The sequence below is a fragment of the Condylura cristata genome, unplaced genomic scaffold (genome assembly GCF_000260355.1).
Source record: "Condylura cristata isolate star-nosed mole 26May11 unplaced genomic scaffold, ConCri1.0 scaffold00010, whole genome shotgun sequence".
In the NCBI taxonomy this organism is placed as follows: domain Eukaryota; kingdom Metazoa; phylum Chordata; class Mammalia; order Eulipotyphla; family Talpidae; genus Condylura; species Condylura cristata.
In genome coordinates, this window is record NW_004567111.1 from 8582719 (window position 1) to 8604101 (window position 21383).

The 21383-nt window shown below is 44.0% G+C and overlaps 1 protein-coding gene across 2 annotated transcripts in view; it reads right to left on the bottom strand.

Annotated features, from left to right (window-relative positions):
* The window catches only part of GPC6 (glypican 6), a 975543-nt gene that overhangs the window by 9048 nt on the left and 945112 nt on the right, over positions 1 to 21383 (bottom strand). For both annotated transcript variants that reach the window (XM_004680069.2, XM_012723230.1), the window contains one exon: positions 12069 to 12205. In XM_004680069.2, coding sequence (XP_004680126.1) covers positions 12069 to 12205 — 137 coding nt within the window. The remainder of the gene's footprint in view (positions 1 to 12068; positions 12206 to 21383) is intronic.

Here is a 21383-nt window from a genome sequence, read left to right on the forward strand (position 1 = left end):
TATAGCTAAACACTTTCTCCCTCCATCCCAAGGGCTATTTCCTTATGGCAGGGACTTGGTAGATTATAGTTCCAGAACTATAATCACACATGCTCTTAGCAAGTTCTCATGAACAAATTCCTGCTCAGTAGTACAGATTCTATCTTAGCATCAGAAGAAACTTGTAGTTATAAGAAGTCATCTTTGGAAAATTTGAAGAGACATTGGTGATTACTGGGCTGTTTGAGATGTTCATTAAGGTTTCTATTTTGGAGTAGAATGTTGGTTCTCATTCAATATTAGCTTGAAACAGAAGAATAAAATCTAGAAGTTCTTTAATGCTCTTACTTGAACTAAAACACCAAAGTTGTCAGTCCTGTGTCATCAGCTGCTTCAGTTGGCTATGTATGTTCACATCAGTGGAAAATAAAGATCTCAGTAAAGAGTGGAGCCCTCCCTACCATGACTGTCACAGTTCCGTCTTCCTGCTGTTCTCACACTAGCTTCCCCCAGTCTCCAACCCCCCAATTCCCTTGTTCTTTGTTGGAGTGCAGACAGCTACAGCCTCAAAGGACTTCCCTGTCTCCTCTTTCCTTTCTGTTCACCTTGCATGCACTGACTGATTAATTTTCATCATATATTGCCTTCATTATGTTGCTGTTTAGTATACAAACTTAGGATGGTAGAGCCCATGTTCACTGAGCACTTACTAAACGCCAGCAGTGCTAATCGCTTTACGTGCCGCTTAAACGTAATACCCCACCACATCTGAGAGGCAGATATTATTATATCCCCATTCTGCCCAACAGAAATTTGAGCTTTAGTGAGGGTAAGTAACTGCAAAGTTACAGAGTGAACGGATGGCAAGCCCAGGGCTGCGCCTGCCCAAACAATGCCCCTAATGCCTTGCTGAATCTAAAGCTCTGCCATCAAGGCCCATCTCCAACCTGTCTCTGCCTTCTTATTGTGCAACAGTCCCTTCAAGAACCTTCTTCACCTTTTGGAATCTACTTCCTATATATATGGTATCTTCACCTGCAGGGCATTTTCTCATCAAAGTCCCCCAAAATGCTTAAAAATCCAGCTCAATCCTCACATTCTTCTTAAGGTATTTTCTAGCTTTTAGGGGATCTTCCCATCCCTTTGCTGGGCCCTCTGGCTCACTGGTTGGGGGCGGGGGTAGGAGGAAAGGGCTGAAATCCGGCCTGTATCCTGTGCCCACAGAGAGATCCACCTTTATCTAATCCCTACAAGATGCTCTGTTTGTTTATATCTCTGTTAAAAATAAAAACCAAGCAGATGGCACACCCAGTGGTAACAAAGAGAGTTTAAAGGACAAACTGTCTGCAAAGGTGTGGACAGGGTTAAAGGAAATCAGATTCAAATGGAGTAAAACCCAGAAACTGGCTACAGAAGAGCTGGAGGTGAAGAAGCTGTTTCCAGAACTATACGCACTGAAATTGCAAAGAGAGACTAAAAGATGCAGCTACTGCCAGCCCATGCCTGTCAGGGAATAAGCCCAGGGAACAGCTAGACTTGTCTAGTCCCTCTAACCTCCAGCTATTGCTGCCCGGTGGTTGAACCCAAGCAGAAGCCAGTGGGCCAGAGACCCAGCTGAACGGTTGCATGGTCCTTGTTCGGGCACACGGCAAGATGGTGGGAGCCAGAGGGCATCTCCGGAGGCACAAGAACATCCAGCACAGACACCCACAGACTGGCGGCAGCCCCGCTATGTGCTGATATTAGCGTTTTGCTACTGTCTCTGCTATTACTGTCTGAAAGCCTGGAAACCGTTCCTCTCTGGTGCCCTTCCTGTTTGCATATTCTTGGACAACATACTCAGGCTTAAAATTCTTCCCCTTTCTGCAGGTTGTTTTCTCAGCTCTGGAAATCAAAGTGTCTGTCAATTTTCAAAAGAAGAAATAGAAATACATAAGGAAACAGTTATATTTAAGCCATTTTCAGCCGTTGTAATCTTACGCATGCATGATGAATTTGTGCATGAATGAGTTTACCCATTTTAAATCTGAATAAATGCCAGTCTTCATCCATATCTCAAACAAAATCCACTTCCCAATCTTCACAACATAATGACCAATAAAACAGAGTGCATTGCAAATTCTTTTCTATAAAGCTTCACAGTACACACTTCCCTAAAAAAAAATGCTTTAATTGAAAAATTTACAAAAACACATGGAATGATCTCTATTTTTGCAGTAAAACAGAACTTCTGTGCTGCCTTTTGATATATCTGGTAGATCCAATCAATTTTTGTTAGATTCTGAGATTGTGATGGAAACATGGAGCAGGAAAAATTAAGGTGAAGTTAACCAGGGATGGAAGGAAAATGATTCATGAGTTGCAAGCTAAATGTGGAAGTTTTGCAAGGCCAGGAACCAGAGGTGGGGGAGAGAGGATTAAGTGTCGTTCCAGAAAAACCAAGCCAACCCCAAAGTGGTAAATTCCAGAGTGATATACTGCTCCAGTGGATGTTCTATGAAGCTACCTGCTCCTTTAAAAAGCAGCTCTTGCCCCAAAGACTGCCCACCGTCTGTGTCTATAAATGTGCCCCGCCATGCTGAGCCCAGAATTGGTCAAATTCTTTCGCAGAGGGATCTAAGTGCTCCCCAAGGCCAGAAATTCCATAGCACGACCTGGATGCCCCCTACTGATGTCCAGTTACGTGTGTGGGCCCTGTGAGCGGTGCCGGCTCAGCAAAACCCTGCAGAATAAACACGGGCCTGCACAGAGGAGCCGGTGCTTAAGCGGAGCAGCGAGGCTGGACGGTGACCTGGGCTGGCTCCATGTCTACCTTTTGGCCCGGGACTCCTGCTGCGAGCCTGTGAGTCAGAGGAGGGCTTGTTTTTTCAGAGGCTGCGTGCAAGGCGAGACTGTGGAGCCTCATTTAGCAGGAGCTGCCTGCGAGCGCCTCCAGGAGCAGGCCCGGCAGTGGGGCGACCAGGAATGAGATGCCCAGTCCACCGGCCTCGCGCTGAGCCCACCGATGCTCAGCGCTCACAGCTCCGTCCTCCAGGACCTTTTCTCCTTCCCCTGTTTTTTCCACGGGAAACTTTAGAGACATGAAAACAAGGAAATGACAAACACAGTTAGAGGAGAGCATGACTGCTTTGTTATGCAGAGACACATCCTGAGGACAAATCCAAATCTCCCAGAGAGCAGCCTGTGGTGGAATCTACCACATCTAACTGATCAGCGCTGTTTTATTAACTATAGTTTTTTTTTTCTATCAAGGTTACACTGATTAAGCCTCCATCATCTTTCTCAAGATTTAGTGGTTTTAACCAGTGAAAAAACAGTAAGTGTTAAATGATTTAGTCATACAGACACAGACTCAAAGGCATATTCGAAAGCTCCTTGAGTCTGTCAAAGCTGTGCTACTGATTTTGTTCCATGGAGGACCCACGCAATGAAGAATGACAGATAGACATACAACGTGGTAAGTGCTATGAAGGAAGAGTGAACTCTCAGGTTAGAAGGCCAGACGGGCAATGTGCATGCTCCAGAGCTTCATCTGGCGCCACGTTGCTCTCAACCTGCAAGATGCATCTGTGAGCTCGTCCTGTTCACCCCTTTTCTAGATTTTGCGCCCCTTCTTTAGGCTGGTAGCCTTCTTTCTCTGTACCATCACCATTCTGGAGGAAGAACCTGGAAAGGAAGAAAAATCTTGCCACATGAAGTTGAGGTTCGGTGGCCAGATGTACATTTACCAGGGACAGAGGATCAGGGATGAGGACAAGGGGCATCATCGCTTGCATGTTCCCTGTTGTGGTCTGGCGTGAGGAAGGCATCTGTCAACAGTCAAGGATCGCCCTGCATTTGCATGACCTTCTCTTTTGCTAGAGCTCATCAAGGAAACAGAGCTCCAGCAGTTCTGCACAATTATTTTCCTCACTTCTGCTGTGACCTTAATGTTGGTGTTTCTTAGAGTCACCCGCTCGGAAGCTGATGCCTAAGGAGATGCATGAGGAGCTGATGCCTTTGGAGGATGAGGTCATGAGGGTGGAGCCCTCACGATTGACATGAGTAATGGCTGATATCAGAGGGTCCCAGCCCTGTGTGCCATTTGAGGATTAAAGGCAAAGTCTGCAGCCTAGAAGAGGGTCCTCACTGCCCATGGTGCGCCATCTTGATTACCAGCGTCCAGGCTGTGAGAAACCAATTTCTGTAGACATCAGCTATTCAGTCTGTAATATTTGTTTCTAGCAGCCCAAATAGGCTACCTAGACAATATCTAATTTCTTATCATTGAAACGATGACCCCATTTTCAGGAAATGAAACCCCATTTCCTGTGGGGTTTCTTCATGATGTCAGACATTCTAGTCGAGTAGGTGGGAGTGTGGGTGTGGGTGGATGCGGTCAACCTCATGGCTGGGATGGTCACAGGCAGAGTTGAAGCTCCTATTACCTGAGAGACAGTTGACGTGACTTTTCTCCACAGAAGCAACCCACTGCCTGTCAATGCCACCATTCAAAATTATTCCTTTCCTTTAGAGCCAAGACTTCCAGAAAGATCCTGTTGATCATGTGAATGTACTTCTGGATGGAGAGACATGCTGACTACCATTCCTTGGGGATTCTCATCAGCATGTCAGTAGTTGTTCTGAGGTGAGAAGCTGTAAGGTGAGGGACAGTGAAATGCAGCTCTCAAAATTTAACAGGACTTGAAGGCATGTAAGATTGTTAGCCCAGTGGGGCTGGCTAGGGTCCCAGTGGAAGCTGAGGAGTGGGGTCCCTGGGTGCTGGCCTGGATTTTTTTTTCAGATGTAGATGCTTCCTCTCACTGCTCCTGCCTCTGGTCACTCTTTTGAAAGGATGCGACAGCAGTTTCAATCCTGTGTGTTGGCACCAAGGAGCTTCCTTCAGCCCGTGTTGACGGCCTAAGCTACACACTTATTCACTGAATGTAACAAATGACTAGTAGTCTATGCATCTATGCTACGCATAGGGAGCCACAATTCCTGGCCTGTAGTTCCAGTATTTGACCCTCTCCAAATTTCTCTGCAGCCCATTTATTATCAAAACTTGATCAGGTTTGAAATGAGCTTAATTATAGTTCTCACTTCTCCCACTTGGGGTGAACAGTAACACATTTTGCTGCGAAAATTGAATGTGTTTGATTGTGAGTTGTGGCCTCAGATCTCCTGGGGAGACCTGCATAAGATATAGTAAAAGTGACAATTTTCTAAAATCTAAAACTATTCTTTATTCTGAAACACGTATGGTCCAAAGAGTTTCAGATGAAGGATTGTGAATTTTGGTATCCATAACCACTTTCTGAATATCTAATTTTTAAATTTCAAGCCATTTGGATGGTTATTCCTGAAAACACATACACACACACAAACACACACACACAAACCCCAACAGCCGGAAAATAACAAATGTTCATGGAGAGTACAACAATGGTGCAGATCTGTGGATAACAGTAAGGCAACTCTTCAAAAAATTAAAAATTGTGTCACCGCAGCATCCACTCATTCCATTTCTGGGTATGCACCTCAGAGAACTCAAAGACAGGACTGGAAAAGATATTTGTACATTTCTGTTCATAGCTGAATCAACATCTACAATCTCCAGGTGAGATTCACGCAGGGTCCATTGGATCAATGCGTAGACAAAATGTGACAGGCACTATAGCATGGACGAACTTGAAAGACATGCTCAGTGCAATAAGCTGATCACAAAGAATAAGATTCCACTGCTAAGAGCATCTGGAGTAGTTCAAATTCATAGATATGGGAAGTAGGATGGGATTGACAGGGGTTGGGGAGGGGAGGAGGCTAAGTGTTCAGTTGCTGCAGTTTCAGTTTAGGAGGATGAGAACATTCTGCAGATGGACAGTGGTGATGGTTTCCTGATAACATGAATGGCCTTGACGCCAGTGCATTGTACCCTTAAAATGGTAAATTTTATGGTATCCTGTTTTATCACAATTTAAAACATCTGTTTTAACTACAGTTTTTCTAAAGTTTTGATATAGATTACAATTATCCCCTTTCCATTTTTCCTGACTGGCAAGTAGAGTTACTCAAAGCATACTGAGACTTTAAGCTTACTGGATTTGTAGATCCTTGAAGATGGTTAAGTTAGACTTATCTGTGGCATTAGACTCTTCAGTGAGATGTGACCCAGAGATTGTGTTAAAGGCACAGAGAAGGACCCTGGACACCAGAACTCTCTCAGGACCCAGCATTCTGATTGTGGGCAGGATACTTAGCTACTTTCTGTAATTATAAATGATTATTTTATGTTTATATGATAACACTCTCTCTTTCATAAGTTGCCACACTGAACTAAGGTCTATGAAAATGCTTGAGAATTCCACAGCAATTCTAGTGCATTCTTATAAAATCAAGTCGTTAAGTGCCAACCTTGTTTCTTCGGACAGCTGACAGCAGCAGAATTTAGAATTCTGCTCTCTGAACCCATGGCCAGAAGAATGATTTGCTGTGGCTTCCCTCCAGCTCCAGAGCTGAGGTAGTGATGGTTTGAGAATGCTTGCGGGAATCCAGCTCCTTGGCTGGGGCAGCTGGCGGAAGCAAAATTCTTTAATGTGGCCACTTAACTCACTGGCAGGGGCACCCCAAACCCATCCCTTCTTGGTAGAAGCAGAGTTGGTAACTATCACACAGACATGAAAGAAGATGAGCCCCCACCCACAGCACCAGCACCTCCTCCTTCCTCGTAGTCATAGATTTTAAAGTTTGCAGAAGATGCAAGCTGGTCTCCCTCTGTCAGTTTTACCTGTCTTCTTTCCTCCCCGAAAGTGGCCACTCAGGAACTCCAGCTTTGACAGATGCCAGTTCTCTTCCAGACAGACTTTGACCCTCCCCAGCTGTCTGTCCGGCTGGGTATAGATCAGCTATTTTACGGTTCTTTCTAATGCAGCTAGTGTGCCCTGGGGCATACGTTGCAATCAGACTATGACAATATTGTCCCGGCAGACCTGCCAAGTCACTCTCTTTGACAGATTTCTCATCGCTTTGCATCATTTCGCTCCCCTTCCATCTGCTCAGACTTACCAGTCACGACTTGCTATTTTCTTTGCTTAGTCAATCCACTCAGTGGCTGGTGAAAGTGACTGATCTATTTTCCAGACTTTTCTACTTTTCCTGTGTCTTACAGTTTACTCCATTTACCTCCTGGTCTCAGAAAAGATGTCCTTGGGGACACAGTTGTTTCTGTGATGATCAGTTGCTTCAAAAACAGCAGAGGCTCCCTGCAAAAACTGTTTCCAACTGATTCAATTAATCCTCGTTCTTCAGCTGGCATCGTGCTCACCTCCTCCCCGAAGGCATTTGAAAGGAAGGATGCAGTGATGGTTAAGCATCAGCTCGCAAGGGAGTAAAATAGAATGTGGTCTTGCATATATTGGGGGTGGGTGGGTAGGTGAGGAGCCTGGAAATAATTAATTGACTCCAGACACCCCAAAGACATAGAAATCATCGACACCCTATCTGAAATCTACAAGATGTAGGGACTTGTCTTTCAGTAGGTTTTCGTTTGCTCTCTTCCTGTGCTATCCCCCTTTTCCCTCATCCCTTTCAGCTACAGGCAGCCTAGAAAAGGATCCCCATGCAGAGAAAAACATCCTCAAGGAAAATACAGGTGATGTCATGAAACATGGCTGGTTACAGCCTCAGCAAGAATCTGCTGTTTGTGAGCCAAAAAGGGAAGACCTTCTGTGGACACCACAAGGGCTCTATTTTCCCGCGGCCGCTGCCTGACAAAGTCCTGGCGGTACATGCCCACCATATAAAAGTTTTATTTCCTTCTGAGCCTATACTTTCCTGCTTCCCTCTCATCATTCTTCTCCAGCTCCTGTACAGACAGCTCATTCCGGCCGCACCGCTGCCCAGAACGCCCTTCGCAGGGATGACAGATGACGGCAGCTGTCCTTGGGGGGTGGGGGGGAGCCTGGGTTCACCCCCGGAACTTTAGGAGATCTAGATTTGTAACCTGCACATGCCTCTTTTAATTTCTTTCCTTTTGGTCTTCTAGATTATTATCGATTTTCCTCCCTTGCTCACTGGCTTCCTATTTGTCTGAGTCGAGTCAAGCTTGCTGAGTCTTCTCTCATTTCTCCCTGAGAAGTAAGTGAGAAACAGGAGCTGGGAGGCAGGAAAGCACCTGCCAACTCCCTTTCCCGCTCCTCCCTGAAGAGGCGCCCTCTGCTCTGCTTCCTTCCTTTTCAGAATTGTATCATGTTTATTGTTGGTTTGTAACACTGTCCTTGATTTAGGTGCAGGGTCATACCTCTTCAGATGCGGTGACCTCCATATCCATCACCAAAGCACCTATAATTGTCCACCACAGTCTCGGCTCCCTTGTCATGTGTACCCCTCTCCCTACCTTCCCCGGAAGAAAGCTCAATTCTTCAGGCAGATTTCTAATGCTTGTTGTGGTTTAATTACTTCTGTTCCTTTGTTTTGCTTCTTCATGTTCCACAGATGAGTGAAATCATCTGGCATTTGTCTTTCTCCTTCTGACTTATTTCGCTGAGCATAATCCCCTCCAGCTCCACCCATGTCGTCACAAATGGCACCACTTCCTCGTTTTCCCCTCAGAGTACCCATGGTGTGCACAGATCAAGCTGCCTTCCTGGCACTAAGGTGTTTCTATCTCCAGAGCTCGGGCCCTTCGGATGGGCCCTTCTTGTATTCTCTGGGCAGTGTCTAGGCATCCTGGATCACATAGGCGATCGTTCTATCCTTTTTCTTTCTTATTTTTTTTTGTTTAAGGTTTTGGATAAAGTTAAAATGGAAAAGCAAATATTTAACTATAATCAGAGTTCATGTTTGATGATTTAAAAATTTTTTTTCTCAAATTTTCTTGATTTATCTGTCACATATATATCATATCATTTTGTGGGTACATTTTCACACCCCCATGTGTGCACACACTCCACTCAACCTCTGCCAACACAGATTCTTCCAACAGGTTGAGATGAGAAGGGAACAAAAAGGGAGTTCTCTTAACCACCTGCTCTTGCTGGCAGAGTGGAGCCATCACTGGCACCCCTGAATTCTCTGTCCAGGGTGCAGAGGGAATTCCACCTATTCCATCTCCTGTCTCCAGACCCGCTTAGACACTTAAGCAGAGTTAGGTCTGCCTGGGAGTGGGGTAGTGGGGACACAAAGGTGAGTATTCTGGGGAGCCATGGCTACACCCATGAACATTATCTGGACGCAGCGGAACCGCCCTGTGCTCTCTAAGCAGGAGTGCTGTGCATGTCTTGTCTCTGTCTATTCCAAGGCATCATTCATTGCAAAAGGTGCTGCTTCTTCAGTAGCAGTTATTTGGCTAAAGAAGGAAGATCATCTGCATAAAAGAACTTATCCACTGTAGGAGTTATTTTGATTTCAGAAAATTACAATGTGGCATACGTGTGCTTCTGAGTCAAGGGGGTATTGCACAGAGTGGTGGAGTAGCTTCTAGAAAAGAATCAGAAACACAGGAACAAACACTTAGCAAAGGGAGAGGAATGAATGGATGGAACTGAAGGATGTGGCTTTTTAAAAAAATAAGTGTTTTCATTATTTTATTTCACATGAGTGATAAGACAACTTGTCTTTCCTTTTAGACAGTTATACCGAAAAATTTAAGAAGGCAAAAATTGGTTGTTATCTGCATTACAAATCTTTTCAGCTTACAAGAGTTCAGTGGAAATTTTTTAAATGAAAACTTCTCTCTTGTGTTTCTAGATGAATTGATATTTGGATGAGAAGAAAGCTTCAATTAAATTTAATTCAACAAGTCTTTATTGGTTATCTACTTACTATGCTATTAGGTAGCAAGTTAAAACATTAAGATTCCATTCCAATGACAGAATTTTAGAAAAGGAGCTAAAAGAAAATGTGAAATCATAAATTCTCAATGGGAGTAACACTGGTGACACAAACATTTGACAGCCCCATCTCTTTAATAATAGATGGTGTTGAATTCTGGAGTATTCCTGCAAATGATTTACTACAATAAATTGGATGATTTCCCTCACCTGCATAAAATCCCTCAGTGGGTTCCACTGACGTCAGGACAAAATTATATCTGGCCCGTGCACACTGAGTCAGGTGCCCCTCCACCGTGTGGGCCTCCCCCACCTACTGTCCAGTTGCCCAGTACTCGAAGTTCCACATCCTCTGACCTCTTTCCGGTATGTGACTTCTTGTGTTGCTACATTGTCACCTTGTGACAGTGAATTTACAGAGCCTTGCATGGTGCTTGGTCACAGCAAGTGCTTAATAATGTCTCAGAGGAATTTGGGGGCTTTTCACCCTTACTAGTTGGGTGACCTTCATTGACCTCTTCTGGGTTCCTGATCTGCACCATGAGGAACTTGGCTGAGATATCCTGATGACTGCTAGCTCAAGTGCCAAGGGTTTTTATCTGCCATACAGAGTCATCCTCCTCCACCCCACTGTCAATCACTTTTATATTTCCCTTTGTAAGAACATGCACATGTGCTTATAACCAACAACCTGTATAACTATCCATGGGAATGTAGTTCAAAACTCAGCCTTCATTCTAGCCCGGCTGAAGGTAAACACAGATGGGCATCAGAGCAGCTCGAAAAAGCCTTGTCTTTATTCATGGAGCCATCTGGTCATCCTTTACAGGGTCTTTATTTACAGTCATTAGAAAAAGACACATTAGATGTTATTCAAAGTGGAATGTGCCAGACAAAAGGCCTCTCCTGAGCATTTCTGAGGGGCATGCTATTGATATCGTGAATTTCCTTTTGAGCCCTCATGGTCCAAGATTTTATATTTCCAGCACCTTCGAATGATGATAGCTCCTTCTACAGTTGTCTTGCTTTCCCCGTGCCAAGCTCGGGTTAAGAAAGCTTGGTTAAGAAAGTCATAATGCATGGGTGCTACAAGATGAGACACAGCAGCGTAAGCTGTAATAGCCAGTGAGCCCTTTGCTTGCCTCTCTGCTTTCCTTTCAGCAGTAGCTGCTCAGCTACATATCCACAAAGCCTTTTTGAACACGGTTGCTTCATACACTTGAAATAGCCGGACAGGCTCCCCTCTTAGCTTCTCCACCTGCTGGTCAACCCCCAAAGATTTCCTTGAGTCCAACTCGCCAGCTGCTCTATCCACCCGCACCCTGGCTGAGGAGGCCTGGCCAGCCTCCTCTCCCGGTGTCCTGTCCTCCTTGCCAGCTCTCAGCCAGTTCCCTGGTCCAACTTCTCCACCCCTTGCATACGCAGGCCAAGTCCATTTCTGGGCTGAATTAAGAAATCCAGAAATTCCATACCAAGTGGCCAGGGTCCTGGGTAGCTGGGAAGGAGGAAGACCGTGCCATGTGCCAACTGAAGATTGCCACAGGACTCCTGAGGCCTACTGGGCACTCTCCTGGTTGTGCCCTCTCATTTCCTTTCCCATTATATTCCCTGTGAGCAATTAACCTCCCCCCCACACACACCCAAAGTAACTATGACAAAGTAAAAATCACCATCATGAGGCAGCTACAGATCTGAGGCACTCTGCAGGGGCAGAGGAGGGAGAAGGACCCGGATAGGGGTGGGAAGAGTGTGGGGATATGGTGATGATGCAGGGGAATGGGTGCTGGGGACTTCATGGGGAAGTCACACATTGTACAAAACTGAAGGATGATGTCATGAATATATATAAAAAAAAAAGAATAAAAAATATTTTTTCCCCCAAGAGTGACATTAGAACTGTCACTTCTATGTAACTTGTGATGACCAAAAATGTAAACTGTTCAATTTAATGATGGCGCTCACACTCTGGTCTCCTGCAGTCATTCAGTGCACCTCACGGAGCTCCTTGTGATCGCAGGATATCTGCCCCCGGCATCTGCCCGGTCTCCCAGCCTCACCCAGCAGCTGGGCACTCAGCACGAGGATGCCACGCTCAGTGGCCTTAGGGAAAGGTGCTCCCCAGTGTCCATCCAGCCTGCCTCTCTGAGCCGCTGTTGCTAAGTGACAACTTGTCCCTCCACCCTCCGACACTTTCTGCACAAACAAGTCTGCAGCATGGTGCCAGGACAACCCTGCAGGGCTGCAGACGCAGGCTGCCGTCAGCCCACGTGTCGCCCTCACCTGGCTTTGCTGTGCCCGTTCCAGCAGTCCTCTTGGTTGGATGTGCCCGCTGTCACACTCTCGTCCTTGCAGATCGTGTAGGGTAACGCCGACCAGACCTTTTTAGAGAGCTTCAGTTTTTCTTTGATATCTGTGACCTGATTAAGAAACCAAGGGAAGAGAGTAAATATAGTCCCAGGCGCTGTCTGTTCCCACACAGAGACACAATGGGGTGAAGGTTAGAGAGTCTTGGGGAGGACTTGTACAAGCTGGGCACCAGCTCTCCAAAAGAGACTGTCATGGGTTTTCTTGCCCAGGGATGCCTCTTGCCCTCCGCTCTCAATCTAGCTTCTGGCAGAGAGTTCTCAGTCACTGGCTTTTGGGTTCCATCTTTTCTGTTCTCCTATCCTCGGAAGGAAAAACCTTAGGAAGCATCTCAACTGGCTTTGGGTCTGTCTCTTGTTGTGAGTCCCCATGCACACAGTCTAATATATTCTTTAGAATTCATCTGCTTGGGGGCCTTCCCTGGTGGCAAAAGGGTTCAAGCTCAGCGCTGCAAAGCTAGCCACAGCCGTAGCCACTTTAGCCCGAGTTTCATCCCCAGGAGGGAGGTGACACACACGGCACAGTAGACCTCTCCTATCTCACCTGCTGCTCCCCTCAGGAGTGTACTTCGTTGATCTGCCTGTTCTGCTCCCCACTCTGTCTCTGGTGAAGACTCTCACAGCCCCTGCATCTCTGGCCTGTACCCCAATTCTGCATGCATAAATAAATCGATTTTTTTTTAAGAACTCATTTGCGTGGATTCAAATACATGTCCCTAAACAACACCACCACACGAGACTCAAGGCTTCCCTGATTGGTCTACTCGTTTCTGAAACAACAAACATTGTCACTAAGTCAGCAACTGCCACCTCTGCTCTTGACCAAATGACAGATCCACACAACACACACTTGAACGTGAACAGCTACCCAAATCCACTTCAACAGCTCTAGCACCATGAAGACAAAAGCCATTCTAAACACAGGTCAGTGGGAAATTCACAGCTCTACGGGTAGAGGACCAGGACACAGGGGCCTTTCAATAGTGTTTTCAGGCTCAGTTTTGACTTTTCACTGATGGAAAAGCAGGGAGATTGATTCCATACTCCTCTGGCTCTGTAAGTAGCACCTGTGGTCAGGCAGTCACTACTTGATGTTTCTATTCCGTCTGTGTGAACACTGAGAAGGTCTGTGGATGGCTGAGGTGTCTTTGTTATAGGCTGAATTAAATCTCTTGCCCAAGTTTATATGCTGAAGGTCAAGCCCTCAGTAGCCAGGATGTGACCTTATTTGGAGAGAGCTTCCTGACAGTGGTTAAGGAAGTTTAAATGATGTCCAGGGCCATAATGCTGATGGCAGTCATTGAGGCACAGAGGCAAGACAGCATGAGGGGCATAGAAGGGGGCAAACATTGCCAGCCAAGGAAAGAGGGCTGCAGAGTATATGTCCCTCACAGCATCAGAAAGAACCAATCCTGTCAAGATGTGGACTGTGGACTCCTAGGCTTCCCATCTGTGAGAGAACACATTTCTGTGCTCTAGCCATCCAGCCTGTGGTCCTCTATTACATACCCTTTTGTAAAATGACAAAGCATATTTGAAGAGAGAACTGCTGAGACTTAATGGCATTATGGAGTATTTGAGATTGACAGCCTTTGGCAGCAAAGTGGTCTGATGATTGTATATGGAGTATAGATTTGAGAGAATACTCCAAAGATCATAAGTTGGATTTAAGTGTAAACACCAAGAAATAAAAGAGCTCTGACATTATGTTTTGTCCTCTGTCATGTTTCTCCGTAGTTTCAGAATTATGCAGATTTGTTTATAATACTGATAATGATAGAAGCTTCAGTTCTGGGAAATATCTGCTGACTCATGAAGGACTGAAGAGGAACAGAATGATGAACTTGAGAGTCTTGCACATCTCCTCAAATAAAGGGGGGGGGCTCTTTTAGTTTAGAGCGTCAAAGAAGTCCAAGAGAAATGACATTGCGCGGAGTCACAGTAATGTCTAGAATGGCTTGCAACCTGCACTCTCTGATTCCTCAGTTGTACTGGCCTCGGTTCACAGGGTCACTGGGCTCTACTTCCAGACAATTTCATGAGTCAGGGGCTTTGTGATGAAGGTCAGTCCTTTTCTGCTCACCAGGCTTGAAACGGTGGTGTTTACATGTTTGTTATTTGCTTTTTATTTTTTCATCTCAAAGATATGTGACCACTTCTATCCACTCATAGATTAATTTTTTATCAGTTATAAAAGACCTCGCAGGTAATAAATGTTGAAGCATACTTAGAAAAAGCATTCTGCCACCATCATAGTCATAATTGACCTCAGCGAGTATCATCAATAAAAGCTGTTGAAAGAGGAATTGTGTTCTCCCAGAAGATGTGGAGTCTAACTGCAGTACCTGTGAGTGTGACCTCAGTTGAAAATGAAGTGGTGGCAGCTGAAAATGAAGTTGTGGCAGATAATCAAGTGATAAGGGGGTCAGTAGGCTGAGTCATTATCTGATGTGATTTTGTTCTCATGAAAAAGGGGAAATTTGGACACAGACCCAGAGACACTCAGGAGAACACCTTGTGAGGATGAGGCAGAGACTGGAGGATGTGTCTGCAAGCCAAGGAACACCATGGCTTGCCACAAGCTCTGAAGCACAGAAGAATATCCTCCGAGCCTTGGAAGGAACCTATCCTGGGGACACTGTCTTTCCAGACTTGTAGACTTTAGAGCATGAGACAATCCCTTCCTGTTTTATTTTTTTAAAGCCACTACTTGGTAGTGCTTTATTTTGGTCATTCTAGCAAACAAAGCAAATGTAAACAACCATGGGTTGAAGAATGATGGAAAGTAGGATAGTGACAGTCTCAAAATACCTCCCACAGATGACTCATTACCCCACCTAGCCAATCTCTATCTTGGCAAAAATCAGTATGGGCACCTCCTGAAGAGAGGGGACAGGAGTGTGTCACTTATGCAGCTGGAATTCACAACCTGGACCCAATCATGAGGACACATCAGGCCAACCCAGGATGGGGAACAGTCTACCAAACAACTCGCCTCTACTTCTCAAAACTGTCACTCATAAAAGAAAAAAAAAAAAAAAAAAAAAAAGGCTGGGGCCCTCCTTGGTGGCGCAGTGGGTTAAAGCACAGCACTAAGAAGCTAAAGCCACTTCAGCATGAGTTCGATCCCCACCCACCCCGGAGGTGATCCACATGGAGCGGCAGACCTCTCCTGACCCACCTGCTGCTCCTCTCAGCATTGTACTTCGTCAGTCAGCCTGTTCTGCCCCCCACTCTGTCTCTGGTGAATTCTCTCACTGCCCCTGAACCTCTGGCCTGTACCCCAGTTCTGTATGCATAAATAAATAAATCTTAAAAAAAAAAAAAGACAAAGAAAGGCTAAAGAGCTTCCAGTGGTAGGGAATGAGAGACAGGACATCAGATGCAATGCATGGTTCTGGAAGGGACGCTACTGAGATTATTGGCAACGTGTGAATACTGACTTTACATGAGAGTAGTAAAGCATCAGTGTTAAATTTCCTGAATATGGAATCATACTGTGGTATGATTATACAATGTGAAGAATGTTGTGTTCTTAGGAGACACTCAGTTTTCAGTGTTAACAGTTTATAATTTCCACAACTTATTCCAGAGTAGTTGAGAAATCATAGGATCATCACATAGTTGTATACAAAATGAGAACTTACAGCACACTTTTAGCAACTGGTCACTCTAGATAGAGCTCTAGAATTCTTAAGAATATGTAGACTAACCATGTCAGTTTGCCCAGGAAATCAGGAATGCTGGGATGCCCAATTTTCAATGCTAAATTGGCAAAAGACCTAAATAGATGCATCTTCATAGAAGACATACAGACGGTAACCAGGTACATGAAAAACATACTCATCATAATTTATTAGTGAAATGCAAATTAAATCTCTATGCAGATACCATATAACTCCTGTGGCAAAGACTCTTGTCAAAAAGACCAGAAACAACAAGTCTTGGCAGGGCATGAAGAATAAAGAGCACTCCCTTTTGGTGGGAATATAACACTGATACAGCCTTTATGGAAAACTAAACCTGAACACACTATATGACTCAGGACTACTTCTCCTAGGTGTTTATCTGGAAAATATGAAAACACTAGTATGGAAAGATGTGTGCCCCTAGGTTAGTGGCAGCAGTATTCACAATGGCAAAGGCACAAAAACAACCCAAATGCCCACTGATGGATGACTGAATAAAGCAACATAATCAGTGGAATATTATTCAACTGTCAAAAAGACAAAACTGCATTTTCAATAATAGGTCTGGTTATGCTAATTGAAATAAGTGAGAAAGTGAAGGACAATTGTTGGTTTATTCACTCATTTGTGATAAACAACCAAAGAAAACCGACTGGCAAAACAAAACAAAAATAATGTTTAGACTCTGAAAACAATATGATGGTTACCTGATAGAAAGATTAAGGAGGGTGGAAGGAAAGGCTGGAGAATGTCATTGTGAACTAGAATTTTGGTGGTGGGTGAGAGAAGCACATATATTAAGGTATGATGTTGTTCTGCAGGAATGATATAGTTTGGTGAAAATTTCACTGAAAGGCAAAACAAAAAAATCTGGAAATTTCCATGCAAACCAGGTTGAGTTGATCACAACAGATGTCCTCCCACAGTAGATGCTCAGTAAATGCTGATTGAGAAAATGGATTTCATTGTCCGACTCAATGACCAGTCATAGACTGTATCACTAATGCCACACTGTTGAGGTCACACAGGAAGGGCTGGGAGAGGTTGGAGAGTTGTATCTGGCTAAGTGTGGAGTGTATGCGTTCTGACAATTCACCCCTGCACATTTTATAATCAGGCCGTGTTCACTCTGGCATTTCAGTAGCCAGACATTTTCATTGTGCAATTGAAGGAGATAACAGCCAAGGAGCAGTGGAGATGTAAATGCCATTTTAACATTCTGCATGTAAACATCAGCCAATTCACTTCCAGATTTGGGTGGTGAAGCAGACAGCTGAAAAAAATGGACACTATTAGCCACCAGAGAGGAACAAGCCTTTGATTCTAAAGAATCTCTGAATGATTGCAGTTTATTTTTCACATCAAGACAGCTTTTCAATTCTTACAGTGTTTTGAAATATTTTCTCATTTTCCTTTTTTTTTTATTTTGAACTAATACTTCAATAGGTTTGCTATACCCCCAGATCTGTTTTTTCTGATTTTGCTTATTTCCTGGAAACTTAAATACACACAAAGTGAGCTAAGCTTTACGTTAACAAGCAGTCAATATAAACACAATGCTAACAGCAACAGAGTACCCTAAATCATTAATTATACAAAACTAATGGGAACAAAGATATGAGAGCAAACATAGAATTTATAGTGATTTCCAGGGCCCTCCCTGGTGGCACAGCGGGTTAAAGCACTGCATGAGAAGCTAAAGCCACTTCCGCATGAGTTCGATTCCCGCCTGCCCCAAAGGTGACCACATGGTGTGGCAGACCTCTCCTGACCCGCCCACTGCTCCCCTCAGCAGTGTGCTTCGTCGATCTGCCTATTTTGCTCCCCACTCTGTGTCTGGTGAAGTCTCTCGCCAGTCCCTAAGCCTCTGGCCTGTACCCCAGTTCTGTATGCGCAAATAATCTAGAAAAAAAATATTTAAAATAAAAAGAATTTATAGTGATTTCTTTTCTCTGCTTCCCAAATGAGGTTATCTAGGGAAAATTAAATTTCTTCTGTATTTGCAAATTATATTTTTCATTTGTATAGTATTAAATAATACTACAATATTTCTTATTAATTATAAGATATTTTCATCTATGCTGTTGATAGATTGTGAAAATTAAATAACTTCTGTATTGTAGGAATATGATACAAATGCAAACTGTTGGTGTTCACGGGGAAACATGATTCTTCTTTCAGACTCATCTGGAATTTATTCTGATTCTGACAATTTCAACTTCTGGCATCAGTGGGGACACACATTCTTAGTTTAAGGCCTGTCAAATGGATCATGAACACTTGACTAGAGGAAGACACAGATACTATTTCTCCCCCAGACAGAACTGTAGAAGTCATCCCACGGTGGAGTGACTGCTAAAAACAAAGCAAAAAAAAAAAAAAAAAGCAAAGATCGAGAGAGAAAGAAGGAAGCAATGTCCAGGCAGTGTTGTTTCACAGCCTCTTTTGTGAAATTACCCAAGATTTAACCCAAATCTCATTACATTTCTGATTTAGTAACATCCAGTTTACAGGAAATACTGGGGATAGAGGTACAAGCTAAAGACACTATATGGAAATGATCAGAAATAGCCAGTGTATGTGGCACGGTGTAAGGCAAACAGGTTCAACTTTCCAAAGAGTGAAAAAAGGGGGAGAATCCTGCTGTGCATGAAGAGAAACTCTAAAAGGACGAGCAACCAAATGCTAGGTGTTGTTACTTTTGACTGAATCCTACTAGGTGTTAGATGTGAGCACCAAGTTGTGAGAGTTTAGGCATCCTTGGGAAATTCTGAGTATCGAATGGATAGTAGATAGTATCACTGAATCAACATCAGTGTATCTAAGTATACGCATTGCATTGTGACTGCATCGCCTGTGTGATGGCTCTTAGGAATCAGGCCCAGGCACTTAGGAATAAAGTGTTATTTTGTCTTATACAGACTTTAAAAATAGTGAATAAGTCACGCATTATTGAGTCCACAAGAGAGGTAGATGGATGTTTACTTGGTTATGTTCTCACACATCTCAGTATTTGAAAAAGTTAAACATAATGAAAAGATGGGGAAAGGAATGATGGTGTTGTCAGAGTGAATGGCCTTTACGATCCTTGCTGAATTCAGCCTGGGGCAGAAATTGACTCCAGGACAGTGGGAGCTAACTGAGCTTTCACTGAGCTAAGGAACTCACATTCAATCTTCACATCTCTGTGCTGAAGTTATCATTATACTCGGTTTACTGCTAGGGGATGGAGCCTTAGGAATGCAGGGCAACCCAATACACATCTCACAAATGGCAGCGATGACTTTCATATTCAGACATGGATTTGGGAACTGTGGCTTGTAACCGCTGGACTTAATGGGGTCCTGGCGGAAAGCATAGTCTCCCAAGGCTATGTGGAGTGGCAGGGTTGTGTCTACATACCTGGGGCATTCAAGGTGACATATGTGAAACATTAGAACTTCTATTACTACACTTTATAATATAAAAATATAAGGGGATTTATGTTCTGAATATTCTATCTAGCAAGAGAGCGATGAACTTGTCCATCAGTCTACGTGGCAAATGGCAATTTCCCATCTGTCACATGGCAAGAGGAAGACTCCGGGGGTGGGGGAGAGAGGGGGGAGGGTCTTTCAGATGTACCTACTTGTCTCTTCATTAACTGGCTTTGCTCCTAGGGTATTGCAACCTACTGCAGTTCATACATGCCAGTTAAGTGTATTATGGATTGGAGTATATAGTTTCAACTAACGCATTAATTGGATGAGTAACTTTAACGACTTTTCAAAGAAACTTTGGTCCTCTTTTTATTTCCAACAATACAAGACCAAGTAAGCAGCAATTAAGGAGCTACTTCTTTTCCTCTTGATAGATCTGCATTACTATAAAGTAAAAAATAGCTGTCTTTGTTTTATCTCATTCTTCAAAAGGTTTCTATATAATTTTTGCACCAATAGTTACAAATACATTGGGAGTCTATGATTCAGATTTTTGGCCGATAGGGATGCCATATCCAAAAAATCTGGAGTTCTCTAGTCTTTAGTGCAGGGACTAAGACGATATATTTTGCATCAGTGACTGAGCAAGAAAACATTCAGTGCAATGAGTTTAATGAAATTACAATTTAGAACAAGTTCCAAGACGTCAGTTAAGCAAGAAGATAGGCTTTGCAGCTAGAACTTATTTAGGAAGCACGTCTCATGTCCCTTTTGTAAGTGAGGTCTTTTCCTACACTCTGGGGACACAAATACCTTTGGCAGGTGTCACTGTCCCAGAAGGATGTCTAGCTTTTTTGGTAGGGTGGTAAACACATGTGAAGCAAACATGATAAGCCTGGGAGAACAAAGGTGAGGGGAGCATTGGTATCAGTCAGCCTGGAAATTTCCTTGGCTGGGGAAAACCATATTCATTCCCAAACAAATAAACCTTCGCTGGCATTTGGTCTTCAGTGGCTCTGACCTCTGGTATCAGGGCAATTAGGAAGCTCGAAGTGTAGTCATCTCTATTCACAGGGATAAGAGACAAAAAGTACTCCAAGCCTGCTCCTGCTCTGCTCCCTTTGCTAAAAAGCACCTGTTTCTTGACTCCCGGGGGCTAGCGATAGTGACTTCATAACCATGCAGTGCTTGTCCTGGTGCTTAAGAAATATTTGTTAAATGGATAAATATATCAACAACCTTGCCAATGGTCTGCTAAGGGTAGTAAGCTTTCAAAAATGATTGATTATCTGCCAGCTACTGCCTTCTGGACTTTTCTTTGGGGAGTAAGGAAGACATGGGCAAATTCACCAGACCTTCCAGTAAAAAGTGCTTCCTCTTGATCAGGTGATCTGAGGGCAAGGGAAAATTCCGATGATGCCTCCCCACCCTCCTTCATTTAGGATTCTAGTCGCCTGGCATCTCGAATGTCCAGGTATAATCTATAGAGGCGCAAAGGGAGGAGAATCTCAGGGATCTCAAAGGAAGTTGAGATTGGGGATGGGGCCTAGCAGGAGCATTTCACTAAAGAATCTCACTAAAGATTCTCACAGGAGAATCTCACTAGAGATGGCTTCATGCCCACCTTAAACAGCCTTTACAGTTCCTATAAAACACACCATTTCCAACACCTTCCCTTTGGTTTTCTAAGCAAGCGACTTACAAAATTCTGATTTGGGGGTGACTTTGAACTCTTGGTGTTCTAGCTGGATTCTCTGATGGTGCACACTTGATGTCTCCAAGAGACTTTGCCCATGGCTGCTTGCCTGCCTCCAGAGGCCCAGGCTCTGACAATCCCCAGAGGAGGCCACCCACTGTGCTCCTCAGTGAGGCCCCAGGATGAGACTTCCCTGGACACCTGTTGTGCACACCTGGCCGGATGCTCCATTTACCTCTGACTTCAGAAAGATTCCAATGCGCCTACTTCATCTGTAGGAAAACATAATGTAACCGGATGTAAATAATATATACCATATCTTTGGAAAAAGATGGTTAATATTTAAAGGGCTATCCACTAAATAATACATAGGGAGGGGGAAAAACAATGTGAATATTTTATAGGCTAAAGGTCATTTGTTAGCTTTG